Raw genomic sequence first — 13,253 nt, forward strand, 5'->3', positions numbered from 1 at the left:
GGAGGGGAGTGTTGATCACGTGGATAAGAGTGAAAGTTAGCGAGGCTTTTGCTTCGCTAAAATTATCGGGTACTACTCTTGTCACATCGCAACAAATCGATAATATACATTTCTTCTATCGTTGAATGGTGGCAAAAAGAAAGAAGAAAAAATATCTAGCCAAATTCAGATGGAAGAAAAAGGCTCGTTTCTGTGAAAGGATAAATATCGAAATTCTTTGTGAAGCCAACTATTGCCGTTTTTGGTCCATCTTACGTCTAATCGCCTCGATTTACCTTCCAAATTCGTTCATAACGTTAATTGCACTTTCACTCTTGTCCACCGTTTCTCAATTACCGCACGCTTAACCGAATCTGTCTCGCGGACAGGCCACTCAATCCATGCCTCGTTGCAAATTAGGCGAACAGACGACTAACTGAACGAGATCTTTTAGGTAATCTGACGATTATGAACAACCTATGTGATCGATCGATCCCAGTGAAATTCTAGAAAAATTTAGATTCGCGTTACAAGATGCTCGAACAATGTAATTTTCGGGAAACGATATTTTGGTGGAAAATAAAAAATTGTCTGACATTCACACGCGTTGCCAGAGGATGAATATACATTCCAGATGTTCGATATTGATCAGAATTTCAAATTAGCCGAGGTACGAGTCGAGTTTCTTGCGAATAAGTCAAACAGAAAGCTAGGAATCGAGGCGGAGATGCCAGGAAGAATCTTCGGTTTGCGGATTACGTGGACGTTTCTAGAAAATCATTTACCGTACCATTAGTTACAAATGGAAACACAATATCCGTGTATTGGATAATTGGCTTGTCGAAGTCTCTACATTGAACGTGAATGGTTATTTGTCTATGGGTTTCTCCTCTTTCTTCTGCATTCCCTTGGCTAGGTACGATTAAAACGATCACTTTGACACGGTTTTTAAATAGGCGATAGAGCGAATTGGTGCGTGAATATTTATCAGGTGTGTAGGATATGAGATAAGAATGTTTGGGCAGAGAGATAGTACGGATCGTAAAGAGTGTTTTGGATCGATTGACAGTTTCTTTTTTTTAAAGAAAATGCACGAGTGATAAGAGCGATGTCGTGATTAAAACTCGGTGCGTGGCAAGAGTGTGCGAATCTGTGATCGAGCATGATCGCGAGTAAGTATGAAAGGCAAGAGCGAAGGAAGAATGAGTAATGCAGGATTCGTCCTCTAGAACGGGGATTTTTTGAAAATTTTTTCTCTGCAATCACTCGTGTGATTAACAAATATTAATTGAAAAAGAAATTATAGTAGATAGTAAGATGGACGAGTTACTAAGGCAAAAATAAAAATTAAAAAAAAAAATGAGGAATATTGTAAGAGCGAATGTCAAAGACGAAGGATGTGCTGTATATTTAGAAATAAAACTGTATTTCTGAATCAAAAACCAAAGAGCACTTAATTCATATTCCTACAGGTGTTTGAAAGGTGCATTGGAACATTTATTTGTAGAAATTTGGACACGGATCCGAGATGTTAATCTTTCTTTGCTTGACGTAAGAAGGTTCTTAAGGTTAACAAACTCACGAACCTGCAGACCACTTTCGTTTAGATTGACCTAACTGTACATCGAAACTATCAGAGTCGATATTAGAACGATTATTCTCTGAATGATCGGTACCAACTGTGGTCGAAGGGTTTGGGATGTGGAAGATAATTTTCTTTAACCCTTTCACGCTCAAATTCTTAACATTTGCATCGTGAGAAAACATTCAGAAATATTCCATATTCTATTCACTTCATTTTTAATAAAAAAAGCTACTTTTATTTTTTAATTAACAAGGTTACTATCGCGAAAATAATTTTCTTTAACCCTTTCACGCTCAAATTTTTAATATTTGCGTCGTGAGAAAATATTCAGAAATATTCCATATTCTATTCACTTCATTTTTAATAAAAAAAGCTACCTATATTCACTAATTAAGTAGTTCACTATCACCTTCAATTGCAAAGCTCACTATACAAACACAGTTACTTCACATTTTCCAACCAGAATTCCCTCAAATTTCTAAATTAATAAAATAACCAAAATTACAAACAACCTCCATTCTTCTCACCGAACGAAAACTCTCCATCGAAAGCGATCCTAAACCAAAGACAAAAGATGAAAGAAAAGAATCACGTTCGCCGAAAGAAGATCGTTGCGCTTGCGAAACGGTTCGTCACGCATAATCGTATCAGGATTACGCAAAGTTTCGAGTACGTACTCTGTAATGGCAGACGTTTCAACCTTACGTCGATGGTACGTGCCTACGTGTGAGCAGTTCGACGATTGCAATTCCATCGTAATCGCGTTTCGATTCCTCTTCTCGCGGCCAGATGCCATAGATTTTCCTCTAGCGGCCATTTTTACGCTCGCTTAAGCTTTACGATCTCCTGGCGTCCTTGCGTTCCCAATTATACGCGACGCTAATCCTCCCGCTCGTTAGACAGATCCGTGCCGACGAATTAGAAAGTTCGTCGTACACCTGTGTGTATTTTCGTGTTTCTCATCTTACCTGTGGACCCCTGTCCGCGCTATGCGGAAGAATGACGAGGCGATGGAAATATGTATGCAGGCATAGTGTGAAATTCAAGGTGTCGCCGGAGATATGTCGAAGGCGCGTTTAGTTTATTCGGAACTCGAGGAACGCATAATTAAGGTTCAGCGTGAATAATTCCTCGGCGATTGAGGTCGAGTTTTGTTAATGAACGGTGTCTATCGAGAATAGTGGAATTAGGTAATAGTGTCTTTTATGCAGTTTCTTCGATGTGATAGAAGAGGCTTGGCAATTTTTTTAAATTATACGATTAAGATGATGAACGTCTTGTTACCTGTTTTGGGGATTTAGACCGGAACTAATGAACCGATTAAGTGGAGGTTCTGGTTTGAAGAATGAGGGAAATCGATTTTTTTAATTATCCGTATCTTTTGTGTACGTGGAAGAACGAACGTGAAAGGATTTTTGAAATAATTTCTTTGGTGATGTTGAAGTTTAACGTTTATCTATGTGGAAATTATTTTTTCTTGGGTATTTTCATTTGTTTTGCACATTATTTTGTTTAATTACCATGGAAATAAATTGTATACGATATAATTCGGCAAATTTCTTTGTCAACCCTGTTCGAAATATTTTATTCGAAGGAACTAACAAGACAGCAATTTAAATTGACTAAAAGCTGTGTTCAGTAATACTCATTCCACAGCATCCCATTTGCAGACGTCAAAACGAAACCATTCTGCATTACCATCAAACTGTCTTCAACAACCATGCAATCTCCCTTAAACAAAGACTTCACGTCGTCCAACGAGATCCTGTAATTACCCACGCCCTAATCAACTCTCTCGGGACGTTCGTCAAGGCTATTTTCTCCGTGACGTCGTTCAATTTCGCGGTTCGCGGGCGTGATGCTCGTCCACGAGAAATGCAAACGAAGAAGCGAGAGAGACGAAGAAGAAATGCAAATTAAGAAGAAACAGAGAGAGATAAAGAAGAAATGCAAACTCAGAAGAAAGAGAGAGAGAGAGAGAGAGATAGAAGATGAAAGAAACGGAAGGAGGTGGAAAGAAGATGGAGAGGAGAGAAGGGAGCGTAATTTCTCCAGTGGAATCTCGGCGACGGAATTCGAGAATCGTTGGCTAAGCGAGTCAACCGACAACATCGACACGAATACTTTTGGAGACGAGGCAGACACACCGCCGAGGAGAGAAGCTCGTGAATGTAGGTCCTCGGGTCGCCACCTATAATGCGAACCTCCCACCACCCCGCTCTCATCGTGCCACTATCGTACAGCTTCCTTCAAGAACCGTGCCCATTTCCCCGTCGAGTTCATTCAGTTCAGTCTGGTCAACAGGTGGACCACCTTATCGGGAGGTGTACCGCAAGGTTGACTTAAACAGGAGCGTCCCGAGAGACTGAATCTTGGACGCGTACAGGATCGTTCGAAAGAGGCGTCGAGAAATTCGTGGGCGATTCGATGGTGCTTGGTTTTATGTAGGCAGAATCTCTTGGAAATTCTTTTATATTTTTTGGGACGTTAATTTATGAGTATTTGGATGACACTTTGAACGAAGGGAAAATTGGTGAATTATTGCAAGGGTATTTAAATCAAATGTTAAAAAGTTCTTAAAAGACTTTGTATGTGAAACAATGTGACTGAAACTTTAGGTAATTTTGCATTTTAAATTACTAGAGTAATTTAGGCACTAAGATTAGGCAATTTTTTGCTTAGTAGGTGGCAGAGTATTGATTTTACTTTTATGTTTAATATATTAATCATTTTACCTTGGATTCTGTGCACTTCCAATGCATTAGTAACTCCAATCGTAACTCATTCTCCACAAGGCTGTATTTCTTTTACAATAATAATGGGAATACTGTTATTTTTACACTGTCGAGCGTAACTAGCGCATCACATACTCGAACGTACGAGTATAATAAATGGCATTCCTCCATCAGAGAGGCATTCGCTGGAGTAAAAGCTGCCACGTATCACACGTGCAAAGTGGACATTCTTTAAAAATATTGCTGTATAAAACGCGCGAGATGTGTCTTTCATCTCTACGATGAAATGCAACCGTTGCTTTCCTCGTTACGATTTTTTCCCTTTTTCTTTTTTTATCCACTTTCTCGTCGACCGTTTTTATTCATTCATCCAAATGAACGTTTCACGGTGGAACATTTTTCGATAGAACGTGTCGCGTGAAATCTCCAAACATTTGAAAGGTAACATTTCAACGGATGGTTCGCTGTTTTTAGTCAAGTATTTCGCATAAATTACTTTTCTCCCGGAGAAAAAGTAAATTGAAGATCCGTTATTTTCGAAAGTAATATTTTTTTGCCTCCAAGCCTCTCGGTTTATCTCTTCTATGAATAAATCATCCGTCGATCGCGCGTTCTCATATTTACAGTTAATAGACAGATCCGTTCTCGGGTGAAAAATTAACAAATTAAGAAGAACTGTGATATAAATCAATTTTATCCCTCGACGGAAGTATTCAATTTGAACATAATCAACGCCATAATCAATACGCTTCATCGTACAGAATCACGCTCAGCCAGAATTGCGCTATTATCGCAAGAAATACTATGCCACTCATGCTCGATCATTTCTGCGATAATTCAGTATCGATCAATGCGAGTATACGGTTCATGGTTGTTGAAAACGACTCGAGGGTGGCTGTGAATTTTCCAATTAGCGATGCAACGCTCTGACAGGTAAATTAACGCAAATGTAACATCTGTGACGGCGTCTCGCGTCACTAGCACAGCGGTTAGAATTACTATGTAACGGGTGGCCGTGCGATACGGCTCGAAAGTGGCGAGATATGGTGGAACGACGATGTGAGAGAAGTGAAAAAGAACGAACCTGGCTCGTTGCTAGCATTAATCGAACAACTTTCTTTATGAATATTTGTTGCACCGCCTCGTTGAACGTTGTGTTTCATTTTTAATCGAATTAAAAGCGTTTTCTTTATGTTTATAGAAGAAATCGCCGGTAGATAAATACTGAAACACTTACTACTTTTATTTAGCTTACTGTGAAAGCAAATTAGAAACTGTTTTTCTGATTTACGATTAAACGCTTAGAGATACATTTTGTGGAGCGCGTGTGCTATTTCAGCGTTTAATTGTCGATATTATCTAATCTGTTCTAATGTCTGATCAAATTTTATCGAATCACCTTTAATTTTTAGCTCGACATTTATTCTTGCATTTCTTCCATTTGTAATTTTACTATTTCCCGTTTTTTTTTTATATTCCTGCAATTTTTAATTTTATCATCCCTATAATACTCTAATCCCACATTTCCTTAATCTTCGATTCCTTTATTCTCACATCAGTTTAATTTTCAGTGATTCTCATTTTTTCCCCTAATCCCAGTTCCCCTTGGTCCCTCATGGGACATGCATGGTCCATTCTCATGGTCCTTCAATTCGACATTCCCTTAATCCCAAACTTCGTCATTCCAATACTCACACTTCCTCATACTCACATAATTTCCATATTCAACAATCCTCAAATCCTCCCAAATTTCAATCCTACCATTCCCTCAACGCTCAGACTTCATCGCTCCCATACTCACTCTCCAAAAACCCTCGAACCTCAATCCTCCCCTATCTCTCCCTTCTCGTCCTCCTCCCAACTCCTACCTCGAGGAGTCAGCGAAGAAAAGGGGGATAGAAAAGCGAGGAGGAGGACGCAAGGCCGCGTCCAGTCGGCGCGAACGTAAGCGCGTGTGCAATTACAATGACAATAACAATCTCGCGAAGAGGAAAGAGCGGCGGCGGTGGCGGCGTGCTAAGCAAACGGCCACTTCTCGCTACCACAAACGCCGACGAAGACACGGGGTGTGCAAGAAAGAAGGAGGAAGCTGGTTGGAACGATCTAACCGGTGTAACAGAGAAACACAGTTGAATCGTGTCGCTGAGTGGGGGGAACAGGAGCGATGGAAGAGGGGCCTTACTGGCTCGCCTCTGGCCTCTCTCTCGATACACCTTTCTCCGGTTCCCAACAGCCGGCGGCGGGCCTTGCTTCCCCTTCAGTCCTCACCGGGACACAGACAAAGTTACGCACCCGGAGAAAGGTCAATCGGTCGGTTGCTCTGCTCGTCGAGTACCGGAGCTCTCGTTAACTCTCCGCACTGTCTGGTGACCAGGTGGAACATTTTTTTTTATATTCTTCTTCGTCGACGTCTCTTAACCATCCGTGGGATAGACTATGAAAAAGGTCAAGAGGGAAAGATTCGTCGATTTTAATTATCCAATTTTTTTCTCGTAGTTTTAATCGTTTTTAAACATTTCTTTCGACGATTCTTTTCGGTAGCTTCAGTTTTACCTTTTTTCACGGTTCTGTTCTTTTTTTTGTCGTCGTTGTTCACGGTTCAAAGAGGTGTTTCGATAAACGTAAACGAAGGTGTGCAAAGGAAGAAATCGTCGACGGGTTTTTGGTGCCGATGTAACGGGCTAACGTTTTACGTACGGGCAGCTTTACATGAGAGTGCACATCTCCTCTTGGTAATTTCGTGCAGTGCAGCAGATGGGCAAAGACATGTGGAGGCTTTGGTTCACGAAACTGTTGCCGTTGCTGCTGTTGGTGGTCGTCGCCGCTGTGGAAACGCGATCCGAGGGTGAGTTTGGTGTCGTCTTCGCTCGTGGATATCGTTCGAGCATCTTGCGTGTGTTTTCTATGCAATATTGTACTCTATGGAATTGTGAAAATGCGGGTATTTGTTGTGGAATGGAGAGAGAATTGCGGTAGAAAGATGTAATGTCAGATAGGATTTAAGAAACCCTAATTACGGTTGTGCAATGGTTGACAGGAGGACTATTTAAATCATTTCTTCATTCTACTCTTCTAAATTGTCACTGAAAATTTCACGGTTTCTTTAAACAATCAATTTTATAAAGTCTCTGAAATTAAATCGTAAGGAAAGGGTTAAACTTTCGAGTAACACCCTGAAGCTAAACATTTTTTCTTAAAAAATTCATTGAATTATATTTTGTAAAAACTGAGCCTCTCGTTTGACTTCTTATCGTGTGAAATTAACAAACTGACGAATCGAAGTGTAATCGAGCTAAATATTTTCCTTATCAAAAAATTGGCACAGCGATTTTCCATGTCTCATTCGACTTATGCAAACGACATTTGCATCATGCTGGCCGACCGTGGCTGCAAACGCGTTAAACACTTTCTAATTCGTCGCCTCGAGAAGGGAGAAAAGACTTGTCGCGGAACGCTCGTTGTGTAATTCCGCGATGCAGGAAGGGTTCTCCTGACGGTTGACACGATTTTCGTGGTGATTGAGCCCAGGAGGGAACGCGACGCGGATAGGAAGCTTGCCGAGCGACAATTCCTCCGTGCAACAGCTGTTCTTCCGCGTGGAAGCCGAGATAACGCGGTTGTTTTCCATTAATAGGACATCCACTTTTACACGATCGCGGCGCAGCTCTCACCGGCGTGCGCGATTGTTCGCGCGCGGCTCTTTGAACACGCTTTGCGCGAACCTTCTTTGTGATTAAAGCATTTGTCGTTGAAAATGCGAACAGGAGGAAGTAGGAAAGAAACGGAGAAAAACAAAGCTCCTTACTATAATAAAAAGAGAAAAAAAAAAAAAACATACATTTGTGAAACATTTGTATTCGTATTTTGATTTCGCAGGGAAAATTTCTTGAATTTTTGTGACCAATTTTATTGTGCCCGAGTGAAATAAAGTTCGAGATTATTGCATTCATATATTGATATATAAACTTTCTTCAAATAAAAGTGTTTAGAAAACTTAATGAATAATTTAGCGTCAGTGGCAAGGGAAAATAGAGGGAAAAGCGTTAGTAGCGAGAGAAAAAGGTACACACTTGGCATTAAAAAATTAGTACCAGATTCTGTGGGGAATCGTGGCATTATTAAGTGTATTCGTGAGAAAGGAGACAGGGACGAGCGTTAGATTGAAATTGATATGGTTACCAGAGGCGGTCTGAGGCAAAGGAATTAGTGAATGAAGGTAATTTTGAGGAACACGTTGCATAAGCTCAATGGAATTAACGTTAACAGCTGAGGAATACATTAAAGAGATAACGCCGCGGTCGGAGGTGTTGCAAACCGCGTAACGGTGTGCGCGACGTAACAATACGTCGCGTAAATTCTTGTGACCCAAATGATCCGGAAAGTAAATAGGATGGCGGCAATAGTTCCTTGAAAACATTCACGCTTCCTTGTTTCAGATAAAAGTATCAATTCCACGAAATAGAACGCAAAACAGTGACGAGGATAAATTTGTGAAGCTAATTTATGGATCGTAAGATGAGAATAAATTAAGTGTTTTTTTTTTCTTTTGGGAAGAATCACAGATTTTTTCTTGGATATAGGATTAAATTCTGAAACAGGCCAATGAAGAAGAAATTTTTATTACTGTGTTTTGATTATGAAAATTAGGAGAACGTAATGTTAAACAGAGGAAAAAAGAAATTTTTAAATAGAAATGAACGAGTGAATATTTGACATTTGGGGATAATTCTAATAACGTTAATGTAAAAAATGTAAGTAGTGTGTACTTTCCAATTTTATTTCTTATTTATACACAGTGGAAAATATAAGCAGGTATAAGAAATATCTATTACAACTTACCACATACGATTATCCTCGATTTTTAACTCTGTTTCTCTCAAAATAATCAAAAGGAATACGTTAATACGTTATACGAAATGAATAAAATTACGGTAGAATATGAATAAAATTACAATATTCATCTGTATCGTCACAACTATCACGTGAAATCTGCTCAAAGCTAGCCTTCGAAAATATTTCGCAATCATCGGGCAGACAGGTGTCCTAATTCCATTTAATCGGCCGATCGAAACGGCGAAAGATCAATCGACAAAGGCGGCGAACGATCGTTCCACATGAAAACAGAACGGAAACGGCGAATGAAACCGATCTTCGCGGGGCTGATGCATAAACCCAGAGAAATTGGGACCTGCGAACTACGCGCGCATTAGAAAATAATGCCGATACTTTGTGTGTTACGAACGGCATAACGGTTCGCGCGCGGCTTATGGTGCTCAAGACGCTCAGGCGCGTGTTCCGCTAGGGTATCCGCTTCTTCGATTCCTCGATCGGATCCAGGATCGACGATTACGTCCCGTCCACACACGCTACCGTCGATCATCGATTAGACGTATACCAGTCGATGTAGATCGAACGATACTGTCGTTAAGATCTTATCGCTAATTGAACCGAGCCTGTAGGTACGAACCCTCGTGAAATATGGTACACGATTCACTTAATCGTATTTGCTACCTTTTCTTACGCTTTTTCTGCGTTTAGCAAATTGGGTCAGAAGGGGAATTTCTTGGGAACGGGTATCTGCTGTAGAAGAATGTAAAGTTATTCTAAATCGGGTGAAGTAATATTACGTAAAATTCCTTTGGATAAAAAGTTTCAACAGTTTGTGAATAGAAGTGAGGAAATTATGAAAAATTCCAGTCACTTCAATAAGAGTAGATAAATTGTGATGGATTTCACTGTGCAATCGAACGGATAGCTAGGACAAAATAATTAGAAATTGATATTCTCAGGTATTGATAACATTGAGGATGAAAATACAGTGTGTAACAAAAGTTCTTAAACTCAGATTGCAAAGGTGTTTTTTCCATTTTAAATATTTCAAGTCACTCGGTAAATTTACCAACTTATGAACGTATCGTGCTTCAAGTTTTACCGTCTTCCACTCAACCACGATGCATAATTAAATTCACAGTCTAGCAACTTTTGTTACACGCTGTATCAACATATGTATACCTCCGTCTCAGACAGGTTTCCAAAAAGCAACCGGTTACATAACGGGACGAACGCGAAATACGCGTGTTTACTATGCCTGTTCCCCTGATGCAGAAGCATAGTCTGAAATGTGTATACATGAAACGTTTGATTTCGCGGTCGGTGCTCGCTGATAGAACGGCTCGCGTCTTTATTAAATATGCATGTAATCATTCGCCAGCACGAGCCGGCTCGCATAATTCTTCCATTAATTCCGCAGCGGAACCGCGAACGATGACTCTCCGGTTGCTCGTTGGCCGAGCGAATTGCCCGCGGAATTACAAAAACAAACCAACTTTGTATCTTCCGCTTGTATCTTCGAAACGACTCGTTGTTCGCCGGGGAACTACAGAATGCAGCGATTCAGGGAATATTATGAATATGCTGGTGTGATTAATTGTTTCGCAGATTGTTTTATAGATCGATTAAAAAATAGGTTTAATTGGAGGTATTTGTATATTTTTGTGCTTTTTGGTGTTTGGAAGGTGAAAAGTGGAATGTAACGTTGATGTAATCGATCAAGATAATTGGGAACACATTTGTGAATTAGAATTGTTTGATTAGGAATTTTTCAGTGAATTAGAATTTTGATGAAATCATTTCTTTAGGATTTTTAGAACGCAGGATTCTTGAGATTATGATTAACACGTTTTTCCTCGAAGGAAGGATAATTGGTAGGAATTTCTGTCGGTGTAACTGCGAAATATCTGATTCGAAAGAATCAGAATTGCTTTCCAGAGACATTTGTCCTTATTCCAAAGCCAAAGTGGCATTCTAAACGCTTAACCGCTGCAATCATTTAACAGTTCCCATCAGGGCAACGCCCTCCATTACAGCACTCATTTCTCAACAATATCCAAAGAGCTTGCCTTCTAAGTGTAGTTTAAGCATGAAAATTCTTCAAGCAACGATACTATCAAATAATAACCACCAAACTGCACGAGATACAGTAAATATTAAAACTTCTCAGGAACATTCGGAACAACACTTAACAAACATTTCTTACACAAACTTTCCTCTCACTTGTAAAGTAAACAAAACAGTAAACGTCAACAGCACCTAAAGGCAATCACACGAACAGCGTAATAAAAAAGAGAAACAGTACAATCGAGAAGGTAAACAACACTGCTAGCAAAGAACTAAAGAACGAAGTCAACAATAACAACAGCGTCAAGCATCTCGAAAAAATAGTAACACTAACAGTAACTTCAACAACACAAGAAGAAAGAGAAAGAAAATGCAAGCTTCTCAAAAACAGTTTTCCATCTCTCTCCAAAATTCCTCAAGTTCAGATCCTCAAAGGATCTAAAAATTCGCGACATCGGGGCAACGTCTCTTGTCACGTTTTAGCTGGACAGCGATCGTAGATCGGCTTGGAGGAAAATATTCGCCCAGAAGAGGTAAGCGTCGCGTCGGTGTACGCGATGGAAAACAAACAGCGAGGGCGATAAGATCGCCGTTAGGACGGCGCTTTTGCAAGCTGCACGCACAAGGATCTTCTCGCGATAGGATTGTATATTAGGCGTCCGCGGACGACTCTTTCACCGCGAAGACGAACGATCCGGTGGGGAATCGAGGCTCGTTAGCGGAGATCCTCGCCGAGCGACGATCTCTCCTGTTTTGCAGCAGTGAATGGAACACGGAGGTAATGTCCGCAAGGCCAACCGGCGCCGATAAAAATGCCACGAATAATGCAACGAGCCGCCTCTGTTCCGCCGCGCGAACCTCGTTTCACCGCTTATCTCTCTCTCTCATTTTCTCTCGCTCTCTCGCTTCTACTCGTGATCTTCTGGTTGTGCTGTAACCGCTTCGCGGACTTGGATTTTATGTAGATAGATCGCTGCTTGGGTTCTTGCCGCTGTTTCTTAGCGTTAGCACTGTTAACTGTACGACTCGATCAAGTGTTATAGCAAGGACTTTTAGCAGGGTTTGTAGCTGGTCTTACGTTGGGAAAATCGGTAGAAATTTATAAGGTGGAGAATTTCTTTTTTTCGTTTGAAACTGTGCGGTGGAAAGTGGAAGGTCTCTCGAGATGATTACTATGGTATAAATCGCGAAGTTAGCGCGAGATGTCTGAGAGTTTGCTTCTACTGTCTTGGAAGAGTAGAGCGGCGAGTGATGGAAAGTGAGAAGTTACTTTTGGAAGTAACAACTTTTGCTGAGAATTTTAATTAAGGGCGTGAATTCTTTGCGAAAGTAATTTTCTTTGAATTTTAATTGTATAGATCCATTTTTAAAGAAGCGGATTAGAGAATTTTCTGAATATTTACTTCCATAAATTTCTGGTGTATTAATTCCAGAATAACGTCAATGAAGTGGAGATTTATCAGAGAGATTATTGTTCGTACAATTTTTACGGAAAGATCGAACCAGTCCGATAGGCTGTGAGCAGTTCGATTTCCTCGTGAACGACGTACAGGGTTAATGAAAATCATCGAGAAGACTGCTCTTCGACGAGCATGGGAAAGCACTGTATTCTTCTATCGGAATAATCCACGGTGAAAGCTTTCGATTGATTTGGTGCACATTAATGCAAGTGGAAATCTCGGTCGCAGGCTGTAAGAAAACTGAGTCCGCGCTTAGCTTGCCTTTTCCGATCGATCGATCGCTGCCATTGGGAAATTCTCTGGAAAGTAAACTCAACAGATCAACAACTCGACAAATATTTCATTCCGTTAATTAACTGCAACACAAATTAACTTCGTCATTCTTTACTGTTACCAATTACTGTTACCATCTCATTTATCTCGAAATACAAAATGACAAAATCTTTCGACAAACTTAAAAACAAAAAAACAAAGACTACAATTAATTCCGTTGCAACGAAGCAAGTTCTGTCACGAAAAAAGGCGTGAAATAGGAAAAAGAAAGATACGAGGAGCATCGAACAGAATTATCTCTTCGTCTTCACGTGGAGAAATGGG

General features: G+C 40.3%; 1 protein-coding gene across 1 annotated transcript in view; it reads left to right on the forward strand.

The window, feature by feature from the left end:
* The first annotated feature begins 7,053 nt into the window (after positions 1-7,053).
* Positions 7,054-13,253, forward strand: part of LOC108577393 (mucin-17) — a 102,387-nt gene continuing 96,187 nt past the window's right edge. Inside the window, 1 exon segment of the mRNA XM_017940541.1 lies at positions 7,054-7,144. Coding sequence (XP_017796030.1) covers positions 7,054-7,144 — 91 coding nt within the window.

Source organism: Habropoda laboriosa, unplaced genomic scaffold, assembly GCF_001263275.1.
Source record: "Habropoda laboriosa isolate 0110345459 unplaced genomic scaffold, ASM126327v1 scaffold5, whole genome shotgun sequence".
Lineage (NCBI taxonomy): Eukaryota > Metazoa > Arthropoda > Insecta > Hymenoptera > Apidae > Habropoda > Habropoda laboriosa.